The sequence below is a fragment of the Pleurodeles waltl genome, chromosome 8 (genome assembly GCF_031143425.1).
Source record: "Pleurodeles waltl isolate 20211129_DDA chromosome 8, aPleWal1.hap1.20221129, whole genome shotgun sequence".
NCBI classification, from domain to species: Eukaryota; Metazoa; Chordata; class Amphibia; order Caudata; family Salamandridae; genus Pleurodeles; species Pleurodeles waltl.
Window position 1 is genome coordinate 124,537,280 of NC_090447.1, and position 18,212 is coordinate 124,555,491.

Sequence of the window (18,212 nt, forward strand, 5' to 3'; positions counted from 1 at the left end):
GCTGGAGTGCCCTGTGGTGCTGGAACAAAGGGGGTAAGCCTTTGAGGCTCACCGCCAGGTGTTACAGCTCCTGCCTGGGGGAGGTGTTAGCATCTCCACCCAGTGCAGGCTTTGTTACTGGCCTCAGAGTAACAAAGGCACTCTCCCCATGGGGCCAGCAACATGTCTCGGTTGTGGCAGGCTGCTGGAACCAGTCAGCCTACACAGATAGTCGGTTAAGGTTTCAGGGGGCACCTCTAAGGTGCCCTCTGGGGTGTATTTCACAATAAAATGTACACTGGCATCAGTGTACATTTATTGTGCTGAGAAGTTTGATACCAAACTTCCCAGTTTTCAGTGTAGCCATTATGGTGCTGTGGAGTCCATGTTTGACAGACTCCCAGACCATATACTCTTATGGCTACCCTGCACTTACAATGTCTAAGGTTTGGCTTAGACACTGTAGGGGCACAGTGCTCATGCACTGGTGCCCTCACCTATGGTATAGTGCACCCTGCCTGAGGGCTGTAAGGCCTACTAGAGGGGTGACTTATCTATACTGCATAGGCAGTGTGAGGTTGGCATGGCACCCTGAGGGGAGTGCCATGTCGACTTACTCGTTTTGTCCTCACCAGCACACACAAGCTGGCAAGCAGTGTGTCTGTGCTGAGTGAGGGGTCCCCAGGGTGGCATAAGATATGCTGCAGCCCTTAGAGACCTTCCCTGGCATCAGGGCCCTTGGTACCAGGGGTACCAGTTACAAGGGACTTACCTGGATGCCAGGGTGTGCCAATTGTAGAATCAAAAGTACAGGTTAGGGAAAGAACACTGGTGCTGGGGCCTGGTTAGCAGGCCTCAGCACACTTTCAATTCAAAACATAGCATCAGCAAAGGCAAAAAGTCAGGGGGTAACCATGCCAAGGAGGCATTTCCTTACACAACCCCCCCCCCCCAAACGAAAGAGGATGAGACTAACCTTTCCCAAGAGAGTCTTCATTTTCTAAGTGGAAGAACCTGGAAAGGCCATCTGCATTGGCATGGGCAGTCCCAGGTCTGTGTTCCACTATAAAGTCCATTCCCTGTAGGGAGATGGACCACCTCAACAGTTTTGGATTTTCACCTTTCATTTGCATCAGCCATCTGAGAGGTCTGTGGTCAGTCTGAACTAGGAAGTGAGTACCAAAGAGGTATGGTCTCAGCTTCTTCAGGGACCAAACCACAGCAAAGGCCTCCCTCTCAATGGCACTCCAACGCTGCCCCCTGGGGAGTAACCTCCTGCTAATGAAAGCAACAGGCTGGTCAAGGCCATCATCATTTGTTTGGGACAAAACTGCTCCAATCCCATGTTCAGAGGCATCTGTCTGCACAATGAACTGCTTGGAGTAATCTGGAGCTTTTAGAACTGGTGCTTTGCACATTGCTTGTTTCAGGGTGTCAAAGGCCTGTTGGCATTCTACAGTCCAGTTTACTTTCTTGGGCATTTTCTTGGAGGTGAGTTCTGTGAGGGCTGTCACAATGGATCCATATCCCTTCACAAACCTCCTATAGTACCCAGTCAAGCCAAGGAATGCCCTGACTTGGGTCTGGGTTTTTGGAGCTGCCCAGTCCAGAATAGTCTGGATCTTAGGCTGGAGTGGCTGAACTTGGCCTCCACCTACAAGGTGTCCCAAGTAAACCACAGTTCCCTGCCCTATCTGGCATTTGGATGCCTTGCTAGAGAGGCCTGCAGATTGCAGAGACTTCAAAACCTTCTTCAGGGGGACCAGGTGATCCTGCCAGTTGGAGCTAAAGACAGCAATATCGTCAAGATAAGCTGCACTAAAGGACTCCAAGCCAGCAAGGACTTGATTCACCAACCTTTGGAAGGTGGCAGGGGCATTCTTTAAACCAAAGGGCATAACAGTGAACTGATAATGCCCATCAGGTGTGGAGAATGCTGTCTTTTGTTTTGCTCCAGGTGCCATTTTGATTTACCAGTATCCTGTTGTTAAGTCAAAGGTACTTAAGAATTTGGCAGCACCTAATTTGTCTATCAGCTCATCAGCTCTAGGAATGGGATGGGCATCTGTCTTGGTGACAGAATTAAGTCCACTGCAGTCCACACAAAACCTCATCTCTCTCTTTCCATCTTTGGTGTGAGGTTTGGGGACTAAGACCACTGGGCTAGCCCAGGGGCTGTCAGAGTGCTCAATTACTCCCAATTCCAGCATCTTGTGGACTTCCACCTTGATGTTTTCCTTAACTTGATCAGACTGTCTGAATATTTTGTTTTTGACAGGCATGCTGTCTCCTGTGTCCACATCATGGGTACACAGGTGTGTCTGACCAGGGGTTAGGGAAAAGAGCTCAGCAAACTGCTGCAGGACTGTCCTACAGTCAGATTGCTGTTGGCCAGAGAGGGTGTCTGAATAGATCACTCCATCTACTGAGCTATCATTAGGGTTTGATGACAGAAGATCAGGGAGAGGCTCACTCTCAGCTTCCTGATCCTCATCTGTTACCATTAACAGATTTACATCAGCCCTGTCATGGAAGAGCTTAAGGCGGTTCACATGGATCACCCTCTTGGGGCTCCTGCTTGTGCCCAGGTCTACCAGGTAGGTGACCTGACTCTTCCTCTCTAGCACTGGGTAAGGGCCACTCCATTTGTCCTGAAGTGCCCTGGGAGCCACAGGCTCCAAAACCCAGACTTTCTGCCCTGGCTGAAATTCAACCAGTGAAGCCTTTAGGTCATACCAAAACCTCTGGAGCTGTTGGCTGGCCTCAAGGTTTTTACTTGCCTTTTCCATGTACTCTGCCATCCTTGAGCGAAGGCCAAGTACATAGTCCACTATGTCTTGTTTAGGCTCATGAAGAGGTCTCTCCCAGCCTTCTTTCACAAGAGCTAGAGGTCCCCTTACAGGGTGGCCAAACAGAAGTTCAAAGGGTGAGAACCCTACTCCCTTCTGAGGCACCTCTCTGTAAGCGAAAAGCATACATGGCAAGAGGACATCCCATCTCCTTTTGAGTTTTTCTGGGAGCCCCATGATCATGCCCTTTAATGTCTTGTTGAATCTCTCAACAAGGCCATTAGTTTGTGGATGATAGGGTGTAGTGAATTTATAAGTCACTCCACACTCATTCCACGTGTTTCAGGTATGCTGACATGAAGTTGGTACCTCTGTCAGACACCACCTCCTTAGGGAAGCCCACTCTGGTAAAGATACCAATGAGGGCCTTGGCTACTGCAGGGGCAGTAGTCGACCTAAGGGGAATAGCTTCAGGATACCTAGTAGCATGATCCACTACTACTAGGATGTACATATTTCCTGAGGCTGTGGGAGGTTCAAGTGGACCCACTATGTCCACACCCACTCTTTCAAAGGGGACCCCCACCACTGGAAGTGGAATGAGGGGGGCCTTTGGATGTCCACCTGTCTTACCACTGGCTTGACAGGTGGTACAGGAGACACAAAACTCCTTAACTTTCCGGGACATGTTGGGCCAGTAGAAGTGGTTGACTAACCTCTCCCACGTCTTGGTTTGTCCCAAATGCCCAGCAAGGGGAATATCATGGGCTAAGGTCAGAATAAACTCTCTGAACCCCTGAGGCACTACCACTCTCCTAGTGGCACCAGGTTTGGGATCTCTTGCCTCAGTGTACAGGAGTCCATCTTCCCAATAGACCCTATGTGTTCCAGTTTTCTTGCCATTGGACTCTTCAGCAGCTTGCTGCCTAAGGCCTTCAAGAGAGGGACAGGTTTCTTGTCCCTTACACAACTCTTCCCTTGAGGGTCCCCCTGGGCCCAAGAGCTCAACCTGGTAAGGTTCTAGCTCCATGGGCTCAGTTCTCTCAGAGGGCAGAACTTCTTCCTGAGAAGAGAGGATCTCTTTCTGTTGTTGTGTTGCAGCTGGTTTCCCAGCTGACTTTCCTTGTCTCTTGGTAGGCTGGGCCCTTTTTCCAGACTCCAGCTCTAATTTTTCACCCTGAGCCTTGCACTGTGCCCTTGTCTTGACACACACCAGTTCAGGGATACCCAGCATGGCTGCATGGGTTTTCAGTTCTACCTCAGCCCATGCTGAGGACTCCAGGTCATTTCCAAGCAAACAGTCTACTGGGATATTTGAGGAGACCACCACCTGTTTCAGGCCATTGACCCCTCCCCACTCTAAAGTTACCATAGCCATGGGATGTACTTTAGTCTGATTGTCAGCATTGGTGACTGGATAAGTTTGTCCAGTCAGGTATTGACCAGGGGAAACCAGTTTCTCTGTCACCATGGTGACACTGGCACCTGTATCCCTCAGGCCTTCTACACTTGTCCCATTAATTAAGAGCTGCTGCCTGTATTTTTGCATGTTAGGAGGCCAGGCAGCCAGTGTGGCTAAATCCACCCCACCCTCAGAGACTAATGTAGCTTCAGTGTGACACCTGATTTGCTCTGGGCACACTGTTGATCCCACTTGGAGACTGGCCATTCCAGTTTTAGCTGGAGTGGAGTTAGAAGTGGTATTTTTCTGGGGACAGGCCTTGTCTCCAGTTTGGTGTCCAGGCTGATTACAGCTACGACACCAGGCCTTTTTGGGATCAAAGTTTTTACCCTTGTACCCAAAATTGGTTTGTGAAGAGGCTCTGGGCCCACCCTCCTGTGCAGGTTTTTGGGGGCCTGTAGAAGACTCTTTACTATTTTTTTTTTGGCTGTCTCACCACCCTTCCCCTGGGGAGGTTTTGTGACCCCTTTCTTTTGGTCACCCCCTGTGGAAGTTTTGGACACCTAGTCTTGACCCAATGGTCCGCCTTCTTTCCCAATTCTTGGGGAGAAATTGGTCCTAGGTCTACCAGATGCTGATGCAGTTTTTCATTGAAACAATTATTTAATAGGTGTTCTTTCACAAATAATTTGTACAGCCCATCATAATTACTTACACCACTGCCTTGAATCCAACCATCTAGTGTTTTTACTGAGTAGTCTACAAAGTCAACCCAGGTCTGGCTCGAGGATTTTTTAGCCCCCCTGAATCTAATCCTATACTCCTCAGTGGAGAATCCAAAGCCCTCAATCAGGGTACCCTTCATGAGGTCATAAGATTCTGCATCTTTTCCAGAGAGTGTGAGGAGTCTATCCCTACACTTTCCTGTGAACATTTCCCAAAGGAGAGCACCCCAGTGAGATTTGTTCACTTTTCTGGTTACACAAGCCCTCTCAAAAGCTGTGAACCATTTGGTAATGTCATCACCATCTTCATATTTAGTTACAATCCCTTTAGGGATTTTCAACATGTCAGGAGAATCTCTGACCCTATTTATGTTGCTGCCACCATTGATGGGTCCTAGGCCCATCTCTTGTCTTTCCCTTTCTATGGCTAGGATCTGTCTTTCCAAAGCCAATCTTTTGGCCATCCTGGCTAACTGGATGTCCTCTTCACTGGAGTTATCCTCAGTGATTTCAGAGATGTCGGTCCCTCCTGTGAGGGAAGCAGCATCTCTGACTATTATGTTTGGAGTCAGGGCTTGAGAGGCCCTGTTCTCCCTAAATAGGACTGGTAGGGGGGAATTTTCCTCCAAGTCACTATCTTCATCCTCTGTGTTGCCATCCTCAGAGGGGTTGGCCTTTTCAAACTCTGCCAACAGATCCTGGAGCTGTAGTTTGGAAGGTCTGGGGCCCATTGTTATTTTCTTTATTTTACAGAGTGACCTTAGCTCCCTCATTTTAAGATGGAGGTAAGGTGTGGTGTTGAGTTCCACCACATTCACATCTGTACTAGACATTATGCTTCTAAAAGTTGGAATACTTTTTAAGAATCTAAAAACTAGTACTAGAATCTAATTCAAACCTTTACCAAACTTTTAAACATTAAAAGAAATGCTAAACAGGGACTAACACAAGGCCCTAGCAGGACTTAAGAATTTAGAAAAATATCTCAAATTGCAAAAACAATTTCTAATGACAATTTTTGGAATTTGTCGTGTGATCAGGTATTGGCTGAGTAGTCCAGCAAATGCAAAGTCTTGTACCCCACCGCTGATCCACCAATGTAGGAAGTTGGCTCTGTATGCACTATTTCAAAGTAAGGAATAGTATGCACAGAGTCCAAGGGTTCCCCTTAGAGGTAAGATAGTGGCAAAAAGAGATAATACTAATGCTCTATTTTGTGGTAGTGTGGTCGAGCAGTAGGCTTATCAAAGGAGTAGTGTTAAGCATTTGTTGTACATACACACAGGCAATAAATGAGGAACACACACTCAGAGACAAATCCAGGCCAATAGGTTTTGTTATAGAAAAATATATTTTCTTAGTTTATTTTAAGAACCACAGGTTCAAATTCTACATGTAATATCTCATTTGAAAGGTATTGCAGGTAAGTACTTTAGGAACTTTGAATAATTACAGTAGCATATATACTTTTCACATAAAACACAAATATCTGTTTTAAAAGTGGACACAGTGCAATTTTCACAGTTCCTGGGGGAGGTAAGTTATTGTTAGTTTTAGCAGGTAAGTAAATCACTTACAAGTCTCAGGTTTGGGTCCAAGGTAGCCCACTGTTGGGGGTTCAGAGCAACCCCAAAGTTACCACACCAGCAGCTCAGGGCCGGTCAGGTGCAGAGGTCCAAGAGGTGCCCAAAACACATAGGCTTCAATGGAGAGAAGGGGGTGCCCCGGTTCCGGTCTGCCAGCAGGTAAGTACCCGCGTCTTCGGAGGGCAGACCAGGGGGGTTTTGTAGGGCAAGTCAGCACAAGTCAGCACAAAAAGTACACCCTCAGCAGCGCAGGGGCGGCCGGGTGCAGTGTGCAAACACGCGTCGGGTTTTCAATGGTTTTCAATGAGAGACCAAGGGATCTCTTCAGCGGTGCAGGCAGGCAAGGGGGGAGCTCCTCGGGGTAGCCACCACCTGGGCAAGGGAGAGGGCCTCCTGGGGGTCACTCCTGCACTGGAGTTCCGATCCTTCAGGTGCTGGGGGCTGCGGGTGCAGGGTCTTTTCCAGCCGTCGGGAAATTAGAGTTCAGGCAGTCGCGGTCAGGGGGAGCCTCGGGATTCCCTCTGCAGGCGTCGCTGTGGGGGCTCAGGGGGGACAACTTTGGTTGCTCACGGTCTTGTAGTCGCCGGAGGGTCCTCCCTGAGGTGTTGGTTCTCCACCAGTCGAGTCGGGGTCGCCGGGTGCAGTGTTGCAAGTCTCACGCTTCTTGCGGGGATTGCAGGGGTCTTTAAATCTGCTCCTCTGTAACAAAGTTGCAGTCTTTTTGGAGCAGGTCCGCTGTCCTCGGGAGTTTCTTGTCTTTCTTGAAGCAGGGCAGTCCTCTGAGGATTCAGAGGTCGCTGGTCCTTTGGAAAGCGTATCTGGAGCAGGTTTCTTTGGAAGGCAGGAGGCAGGCCGGTAGGACTGGGGCCAAAGCAGTTGGTGTCTTCTGTTCTTCCTCTGCAGGGGTTTTTCAGCTCAGCAGTCCTCTTCTTCTTGTAGTTTCAGGAATCTAAAATCTTAGGTTCAGGGAAGCCCTTAAATACTAAATTTAAGGGCGTGTTTAGGTCTGGGGGGTTAGTAGCCAATGGCTACTAGCCCTGAGGGTGGGTACACCCTCTTTGTGCCTCCTCCCAAGGGGAGGGGGTCACATTTCTATCCCTATTGGGGGAATCCTCCATCTGCAAGATGGAGGATTGCTAAAAGTTAGAGTCACTTCAGCTCAGGACACCTTAGGGGCTGTCCTGACTGGCCAGTGACTCCTTCTTGTTATTCTCATTATCTCCTCCGGCCTTGCCGTCAAAAGTGGGGCCGTGACCGGAGGGGGCGGGCAACTCCACTAGCTGGAGTGCCCTGTGGTGCTGGAACAAAGGGGGTAAGTCTTTGAGGCTCACCGCCAGGTGTTACAGCTCCTGCCTGGGGGAGGTGTTAGCATCTCCACCCAGTGCAGGCTTTGTTACTGGCCTCAGAGTGACAAAGGCACTCTCCCCATGGGGCCAGCAACATGTCTCGGTTGTGGCAGGCTGCTGGAACCAGTCAGCCTACACAGATAGTCGGTTAAGGTTTCAGGGGGCACCTCTAAGGTGCCCTCTGGGGTGTATTTCACAATAAAATGTACACTGGCATCAGTGTGCATTTATTGTGCTGAGAAGTTTGATACCAAACTTCCCAGTTTTCAGTGTAGCCATTATGGTGCTGTGGAGTCCGTGTTTGACAGACTCCCAGACCATATACTCTTATGGCTACCCTGCACTTACAATGTCTAAGGTTTGGCTTAGACACTGTAGGGGCACAGTGCTCATGCACTGGTGCCCTCACCTATGATATAGTGCACCCTGCCTGAGGGCTGTAAGGCCTACTAGAGGGGTGACTTATCTATACTGCATAGGCAGTGTGAGGTTGGCATGGCACCCTGAGGGGAGTGCCATGTCGACTTACTCGTTTTGTTCTCACCAGCACACACAAGCTGGCAAGCAGTGTGTCTGTGCTGAGTGAGGGGGTCCCCAGGGTGGCATAAGATATGCTGCAGCCCTTAGAGACCTTCCCTGGCATCAGGGCCCTTGGTACCAGGGGTACCAGTTACAAGGGACTTACCTGGATGCCAGGGTGTGCCAATTGTGGAATCAAAAGTACAGGTTAGGGAAAGAACACTGGTGCTGGGGCCTGGTTAGCAGGCCTCAGCACACTTTCAATTCAAAACATAGCATCAGCAAAGGCAAAAAGTCAGGGGGTAACCATGCCAAGGAGGCATTTCCTTACAGTCGAGCAGTAGGCTTATCAAAGGAGTAGTGTTAAGCATTTGTTGTACATACACACAGGCAATAAATGAGAAACACACACTCAGAGACAATTCCAGCCAATAGGTTTTTGTTATAGAAAAATATCTTTTCTTAGTTTATTTTAAGAACCACAGGTTCAAATTCTACATGTAATATCTCATTTGAAAGGTATTGCAGGTAAGTACTTTAGGACCTTTGAATAATCACAATAGCATATATACTTTTTACATAAAACACATTTAGCTGTTTTAAAAGTGGACACAGTGTAATTTTCACAGTTCCTGGGGAGGTAAAGTAATGTTAGTTCTTGCAGGTAAGTTAACCACCTACGGGGTTCAAATTGGGGTCCAAGGTAGCCCACCGTTGGGGGTTCAGAGCAACCCCAAAGTTACCACACCAGCAGCTCAGGGCCGGTCAGGTGCAGAGTTCAAAGTGGTGCCCAAAACGCATAGGCTTCAATGGAGAGAAGGGGGTGCCCCGGTTCCAGTCTGCCAGCAGGTAAGTACCCGCGTCTTCGGAGGGCAGACCAGGGGGGTTTTGTAGGGCACCGGGGGGGACACAAGTCCACACAAAAAGTACACCCTCAGCAGCGCGGGGGCGGCCGGGTGCAGTGTGCAAACAAGCGTCGGGTTTCCAATGGGAGTCAATGGGAGACCAAGGGGTCTCTTCAGCGGTGGAGGCAGGCAAGGGGGGGGCTCCTCGGGGTAGCCACCACCTGGGCAAGGGAGAGAGCCTCCTGGGTGTCACTCCTGCACTGGAGTTCCGATCCTTCAGGTGCTGGGGGCTGCGGGTGCAGGGTCTTTTCCAGCCGTCGGGATTTTAGAGTCATGCAGTCGCGGTCAGGGGGAGCCTGGGGATTCCCTCTGCAGGCGTGGCTGTGGGGGGTCAGGGGGGACAACTTTGGTTACTCACAGTCTCGGAGTCGCCGGAGGGTCCTCCCTGAGGTGTTGGTTCTCCACCAGTCGAGTCGGGGTCGCCGGGTGCAGTGTTGCAAGTCTCACGCTTCTTGCGGGGATTGCAGGGGTCATTAAATCTGCTCCTCTGAAACAAAGTTGCAGTCTTTGTTGAACAGGGCCGCTGTTCCCGGGAGTTTCTTGGTCTCTTGGAAGCAGGGCAGTCCTCTGAGGATTCAGAGGTTGCTGGTCCTGGAGAAAGCGTCGCTGGAGCAGGTTTCTTTAGAAGGCAGGAGACAGGCCAGTAGGACTGGGGCCAAAGCAGTTGGTGTCTTCTTTCTTCTTCTGCAGGGGTTTTCAGCTCAGCAGTCTTCTTCTTCGGTAAGTTGCAGGAATCTAAATTCTTAGGTTCAGGGGAGCCCTTAAATACTAAATTTAAGGGCGTGTTTAGGTCTGGGGGGTTAGTAGCCAATGGCTACTAGCCCTGAGGGTGGGTACACCCTCTTTGGGCCTCCTCCCAAGGGGAGGGGGTCACATTCCTATCCCTATTGGGGGAATCCTCCTTCTACAAGATGGAGGATTTCTAAAAGTCAGTCACACCTCAGCTCAGGACACCTTAGGGGCTGTCCTGACTGGTCAGTGACTCCTCCTTGTTTTTCTCATTATCTCTCCTGGACTTGCCGCCAAAAGTGGGGGCTGTGTCCAGGGGGCGGGCATCTCCACTAGCTGGAGTGCCCTGGGGCATTGTAACACGAAGCTTGAGCCTTTGAAGCTCACTGCTAGGTGTAACAGTTCCTGCAGGGGGGAGGTGTGAAGCACCTCCACCCAGAGAAGGCTTTGTTTCTGTCCTCAGAGAGCACAAAGGCTCTCACCGCATGGGGTCAGAAACTCGTCTCTCAGTAGCAGGCTGGCAGAGACCAGTCAGTCCTGCACTGAACAATTGGGTAAAATACAGGGGGTATCTCTAAGATGCCCTCTGTGTGCATTTTTTAGTAAATCCAACACTGGCATCAGTGTGGGTTTATTATCCTGAGAAGTTTGATACCAAACTTCCCAGTATTCAGTGTAGCCATTATGGAGCTGTGGAGTTCGTTTTTGACAGACTCCCAGACCATATTCTCTTATGGCTACCCTGCACTTACAATGTCTAAGGTTTTGTTTAGACACTGTAGGGGCATGGTGCTCATGCACCTATGCCCTCACCTGTGGTATAGTGCACAATGCCTTAGGGCTGTAAGGCCTGCTAGAGGGGTGACTTACCTATGCCTCAGGCAGTGTGAGGTTGGCATGGCACCCTGAGGGGAGTGCCATGTCGACTTAGTCATTTTCTCCCCACCAGCACACACAAGCTGGCAAGCAGTGTGTCTGTGCTGAGTGAGGGGTCCCTAGGGTGGCATAATACATGCTGCAGCCCTTTGAGACCTTTCCTGGCATCAGGGCCCTTGGTACCAGGGGTACCAGTTACAAGGGACTTACCTGGGTGCCAGGGTTGTGCCAATTGTGTAGACAACGGTACATTTTAGGTGAAAGAACACTGGTGCTGGGGCCTGGTTAGCAGGGTCCCAGCACACTTCTCAGTCAAGTCAGCATCAGTATCAGGCAAAAAGTGAGGGGTAACTGCAACAGGGAGCCATTTCTTTCCTGGGCAAGGAACTCTAAATGTGTTGGATACATTATGGCTCTCATTGAAAAACTTCACGGCCGCACCACAGTGTTCTTTAGGGGGTTTATATATGCTCAATTATAGCACAGCAATATTGGCGTAACATCTGCATTAGCAATCTTCATATCATAAGAATAGGTGGCAGCCATCTCTCAACTCCTAAACTGTTGCTCTCTTCAACTGCAGGAGACCCTGCTGTTCTTTTTGGATTAAAGTAAGTTTACGAGCCATTTAAACAATTAGAGAGTGAGCTTCAGGACAAAAACCCACAGACAGACACCTGGTACAACTTGTGTGCAAATCTCTTCTTCATGTCTTTCGACGCTGAAGGCTTTTCAGGTCCAACAGAATCAGAATTTGTCGTCTTAAGATCTGTTGCCTTTAGAATTATACTCGACCTTTGTTTCTAATTAAAAGTAACCCCCATTTTAATCCAAAGTTAAACACAATTCACTTCTCTTGAGACACTGGTATCAAGATCTACTACCTGCCACCTCGAAATGGTAGTGTGGAAAAAAAAAAAAAAATGGCGGGTTCATGTTGCCGCTTGCAAATGTCAGATTGCTGCTCCCTCTACCACTGCCTAAAACCTAGGCATGCATCTGGTTGATGCACTATCAGGACAGTATGATCAGAAATATTCTCAAGTACAGGGGTTTACATATGAGGGGCACAAACATCCCTACATCACTTTAGAGCAGTGACAGCCACAAGAATGAATGCTCTAAGTGTGAGGAAATTTATGGAAATTCCAGTAGAGATTTGAAGGGGAGGATCCCAAGTAGCAGAGTAGATAATTCTGACATTTGGAAAATGATAAAAATCCAATTTCCTATCATAAGCCTTGCTTCAAGAGGACAAGGCAAGATTGTGAAGTGGGGTAAGCACAAGCTACTCCGGAAGGTTGTAATCACGGGACAGGAGAATTTAGTCACTTTTCAGCCAGGTGTGTAAATATGAGAAAATAGCTTTTAATCCTCTGGGCAAGTGTGCCACCATCACTACTAACACTCTTTCAAACACTCCTAGGTGTGGACTGATGAATGGAGGTGTCATCAATGATGTAATTTAACATGTCATGGGTGACATATTATGTGAGGTCATAATCAGTGCATGGTAGGGCACAAGTTATAATTAGCTCAGTAGACTAACTGGTGACCTCTATATACACACACACACACACACACACACACACACACACACACACATATATACAATTAACTTTATCAAATTTAGTAAGAAATAATAAACAAAACTCACAAACCAATGTGCGTGATAAATAAGTTTCCATATGTCTTATCACCACTAATCAGTCTCTACCCACATGGACACATGCTGCATTAAGTAAGCTGTTTCGGATTTAAATCATATTGACTGCAACATCTTCTGTATTTCTAATTTTACATAATAAACAGATGACCTAATACTATATGTTAAGAAAGCACCTGTGTTTATCTCCACTGGCCTTACAAAAAACAATGAACTTTCACAACTAAACCTTGATAGTATTATTTACTTCCATATGGAGTCACGGTCAGTAGGATACTTGGTGAGGTTTTTCAATAGCTCCACAAGAGCGAGATGAATACATTCTTTGGTGGAAACATTTGTGTAGCACAGCAGCTCATGAAGGGCTTCTCGAATATCTCGTGAAGAATCCTGAAAAAGAAGTACATCTCACAATAACCAATTCTGACAACCAACTCCATAAAACTGCACATTAATTAATTGCCTTACTTTGGCTCCACAATACAGAGACCCTTTAGTGCCAAAAATGTGCATTTTTTTTTCTCTTCATATTTCTGTTATTGAGTTAACGTACACAGCAAAAGAGAAAAGGTTCCCCAACTATCCCATGCCTCCACCCCGCACCCACCGGTGTTACATAGCATCAAGGCAATACAGATACATACATGGTTTCAGAGGGTAGAACAACTCCACCCAATACTCCTAGTTCAACAATATGGCACTACCCTTCTTGAGGTCCTTTGGCTTGCTCTTCCACTTGGTCCTCTAGTACCTGCTGTAATCTAACCTCCGCTAGACTCTCATTACATCCTTCCCCCTTGTCTTGTTTCCATGTATACTAATGTGTGAGGCACCCCTGCATTCAACACGCACCCATCTCGCAAATTCCCACAAGAAAACGTTTGTGATTATGTTCCTGTTAGAGAGAGAGCAGACTTTAGTCTAATGGCAGCTTTGATGGCATAAAGTAGCGTAGGAGGTTAATATGCCTGCTGCAAAGAACATATCTGTATTTTAAGTGGATAGCTGAGTGGCCTGAGTAAAGTCAGCCATTACCACGACTTTCACACAAATCCTATGTATATGAAAGAGGGGCTATGGAGAGATGAGGGGTACTTTTGCTGCGTGGTAGTGAGGGAATCCAAGGAGGTGGTCATGGGAGGCTGTGGCAAGGTGAAGTAATACTGTGTTTTTTGGGTTTTTTTTTTAGTGTCTTTGGAGAACCTTGTTGATAGAGGGAAGAAGACAAGGTAAGGTGACAGGCTTTACTTACTGTTGCACACATTACACACACACACATTACACCCACACACACCCCATGCCCCCTCCCAACCAACAGTTTCAGAACAGATCTGCCTTCTATATAGTATAGTTTTTTAGAAGGACGGTTTTAGCCAGTAGCAGAGATGGTTTCTCTGTGGATGAATGCTGCTCAAGCCCTGACTCGGGTTACGGATGGCAGCTCTGTGGCAGGATCAGAGACTGAGACAGCAGATACTGAGTCAGCATCTGAGGGAGAGGACAATGGAGTAGAATATGGAAGTGATTTTTTTCAGGCTGCGAAGTCCCATAGGATGACTTAGCTTCCAGCTACTCTGAAGGAGACTATGATGAGTCATGCTGTCCCTTCGCAAGAACAGTCTGTGCAGCGTAACAGTAGCAGGTCAGACCAATCCAGAGAGCAGCCATGTGCGATGTCCAAGCACAGGTGCAGTGTTCTCTTGGCAGCCCCCCAATTTACTTCAGACCAAATTCCACCTTTCCCTAGCAATACTGGATGTAAAGTCGATATAGCCAACTTTTTGCCAATTGATTAAGTCTATTGCTTTCTGGATGTTGACTACCTTGAGCAAACTGTGCAGCAAACAAATCTACATGCTAAAAAAACTTCTGAGGGAGCACGGAGGCACTCTAGGGCCCAGTTCAAGGGCACGCCAGTGGACTCATACTTCGCTGGGGCAGTTGAAGATATGTTTGGGCCTTATGCTCAAAACAGGATTAGTGCAGAAACCGACCCTGCAGTCCTAGTGGTCTACCCGCACGGTTTGGGTTACTGCCATCTTCGCACCATACATAAGCAAAGATAGTTTTTGCTACTTCAGCGCATGCTGCATGTCAATGACAATTCTGCTGCATTACCTCGGGACCATCCAGACCATTTCAGGTTGTTCAAAATTCGACATGTTGTGGAACATTTGTCTGCCAGAATTCCAGAGATTTATACTCCTGGAAAGAATATAGCCCTCAAGGAGTCCTTGATCCTGTACAAAGGGCAGCTGCCGTTCAGGTAGTACATTGCGGGCAAAAGAGCTCGCTATGGCATAAAGCTGTACATGCTGTGTGAGAGCTCTACTAGCTATGTGTACAACTTGACAGTGTATACAGAGAAGGACTCAACTTTAAACCCTGTAGGTTGCCCTCCCACGCTAGGGATCACAGGAAAGATTGTATGGGAGCTTGTCCAGCCACATAGGTTATAACCCTTATGTGGACAATGTCTAGACAGGAGTAGAGCTGTTCAGTGAACTCTACAATGCTGGCACAGTGGCCTGCTGTACTGTTCGTTGTGGCTGCAAAGGATTCTGGCAGGAGCTTCTTTGCCAGAAGCTCCAGAAATTTCAGAGCACAGCGCTGCGTTCCAACAAATTGCTCACATCAAGTTTTCAGACAGGAATGATGCATCTATGCTCGCTACAATTCATGATGAGAGCACTTCCCAGTCATGGTTTGGGTCAGATGCCCGAAGTTCAAAAGCCCACCTGTGTACTTGATTACAACAAGTACATGGGCGGAGTGGACAAGAACGAACAGGTTCTTCAGCCATACAATGTGGGTCGTAAAACTTGCACTTGGTACAAGATACTGTTTACCCACCTGATCTAGATGGCAACACACAATGCATATGTTTATCATCAGACAACCACAGGAAGATTCATGTCTTTCTTTGACTTTCAGCTGTCTGTGATTGAAGGTCTCACTCTTACAGAAGCAGCAGCCTCCACTTCATGTTCTGGAGGACATGGCAAGGCTGCAGGAGGAACACTGCTGATCCCATTCCTAAAACACCCAAAAGGGATCGACTACGCTGCTGTTGTAAAGTGTGCTATAGCGGGGAAAGAGGCAGGAGAGGAGTGTTCACTGTTCCCAGTGCCCATCATAGCCAGGCCTATTTTTCCCTACTTGCTTCATGTTATATCCTATTAAATCAAACTCCTTGGAAATTTACTGAGGTGGAGCTGCTGTTAGGTAAACCTTTTAATGGCTGTACAAGGATACCTACCGTCTGTGTGCCACTAGGCAAGCAGCCACAGAATTTGAGCTCCTGTACTTCAGGAAATCATGAAATTCCTTATGGGCTGCTCGACAACTTTATCCGCATCAGAACATGGTAGGTGTTCTGTTCGCTGATTGACAAGTGCAATATAGTCCCCACAGTGCACATAAAGGTGGACAGAACATATGCCACGTGGAGTACCCTGTGAGGTAAAATGTTAAAGGAGAGACTGGATTTTGAAGTGTTAGTTAGGGAACTTATGTATACTACACAACGCCCACCCTGATTGCCAGAGTAAGTGTAATAAGTCAAACAAATGTCCTGTGGGAATTATTCACCAACATTTCTACTTGCTGTGAAAGTGTGCAAACTCAATTAGTAACTTGTATCATAACACATGGTGTTGAACAGGACACAATAGCTTGTATGAGGATTGTTTTCACATCTTTAGCATAAGATGTGAAAACAATCCTCATACATATATTGTGTCCTGTACCCTTCTTCAATAACATTGGGTATGATACATGTTAGTAATTGCGTTTTCACACTGTCAAAGCAAAAGTGTCGTTGAATGAATCCCACAGGACATTTGTTTGCTTATTGCTTTAGGGAACTTAGGCAGTATAACCCAGCATGTCTGCCTTAGTTTAAACAAACCTGGACAGAGCTGGATTTAGCATATTAAGTGCATGGATGGCGCATGAAGGACATGTTTTCTTGAGCTTCAAGTAGCTAGGGACAGAAGGCATTAGTATAGTTTCACTTCGCAATTATATAGGATTAGTCAGGACATTAGACAGACTAGAGTGGGTAAGAAAAGCTTTTGGTAGGTGTGCTTTCCCAGGGATACTGCATAGGTAGAAGGCAGACAGTGAAGGTAGTACAGATACACATTTCATGACCTCATCTTCACCCATGAATTAAAACCCATTGGTGTCACACTCGCCCTGAACCTGAATTACTATGGCACGTATGGGTCAATGCTTGACCTGCTAGCCATTGTCATCCTCCACCAGAACTTAGTAGATGTTCAGTTTGTTGATATGATAAGTGCATTACAGTCACAGCACTGCACATAACGGTGGATTGGACATATGCTACGTTTTCACTGGCTGCCCTGTGTGTCCATTACTATGTTTTTTTATAGGTCATCAAGTTCTCTTTAGGGAACTTCAGAAAAGTTTCCAGCATGTTTGTCTTAGTTTCAAAGGCAGAGAGGCTCACTCAGTTTGAGAAATGAGCCTCAGAGGCATACTCAAACACCCCCAACTTGCATCTACAAACTGGATAGAGTTGGATTTAGCTCAATAACTGCGCTAAAGGCACATGAAAGACTTGTCTTCCTGAGCCTCATGTGGCTGTCACTAGGCATGAATTCAGGAAATATTCAGGAAGAAGGAGGAGGTTACTTGACAGGTGGTAAAATGTAGTCAAACATATTCCATCCTGTGGCATATGAATGTGATGGTTCCTTGTATGGTGGCAGTAAGTCAGTGTGGGTGCACTGATCAGATGAACTGGGCCTGTGGCCGGCGGTATGAAAGTCTTGTGTGTAGTGCCTGAATGACGTTTGAATGGACCATAAAGCGGTTGGTGCTGTGAAGGGGCTTTATGGGTCACCTTCAGAAGCTTTGTTTCAATATTCAGATACTCTGATAAGTATTTATGGTTTGATTAACTTTCACAAATCAGTAGCAGATTTATATCTCTGTCTGTAAGATGACCCTTACTAAGAACTCCATGATTTCTTCGTCATTATGGGTAGCTGTGCACTTTGGCCCCTAGCTCAGCAGGCACCTAGGCAAACCTGTACTTTTTTTTTTTTTAAACTAGACAACGAAAGGAGTCCCGGGGTGCATGACTTGCGTGGCTCTCACCAGTTTTGTTTTACCCAGAATCACCTGCAAAGCTCAATCGCTGCCATAAAAAAACAACACATTTTCCTTGCACTTCAGTGAGGTAAAGCCCTGGAATCTGCAGGTGGCCACAAATATCCTACCACCCAGCGTTCCCCGCGAGTATCCTGAGAAAATCGGTGCCTCACTTGTGTAGGTCGGCTACGTGCCTCCGTCAGGGAAGGGCCCAAAATGTATTGTGGAGACATCAAAATTACCCATCACAAAACAACCTGTTTTTTTTTTAAGAGAGGCATCTGCGTTTTTGGTTCTGGGCTCCATGGCCATCTAAGGAAACCTACCAAATCCAGACATTTCTGAAAACTAGACATCCGGGTGAGTCCAGGGAGGTGATAGTTGTGTTATCCCCCAAAGATTTCTTACCCAGAATACCCTGCAAAGGTGAAACGCTGATTAAAAACACTTTTTTTCCTTGCAATTCCGTTACGTAAACTACAGGGACATGCAGCCATCCACAAACTTCCTACCACCCAATGCTCCTGCCCTTGTCGCGATAAAAACGCAATGCCACTTGTGTGCCT

At 47.3% G+C, this 18,212-nt stretch overlaps 1 protein-coding gene across 1 annotated transcript in view; it reads right to left on the reverse strand.

Annotated features, from left to right (window-relative positions):
* The window catches only part of INTS4 (integrator complex subunit 4), a 337,269-nt gene that overhangs the window by 169,265 nt on the left and 149,792 nt on the right, over positions 1-18,212 (reverse strand). Inside the window, exon 12 of the mRNA XM_069203922.1 lies at positions 12,770-12,912. Coding sequence (XP_069060023.1) covers positions 12,770-12,912 — 143 coding nt within the window. The remainder of the gene's footprint in view (positions 1-12,769; positions 12,913-18,212) is intronic.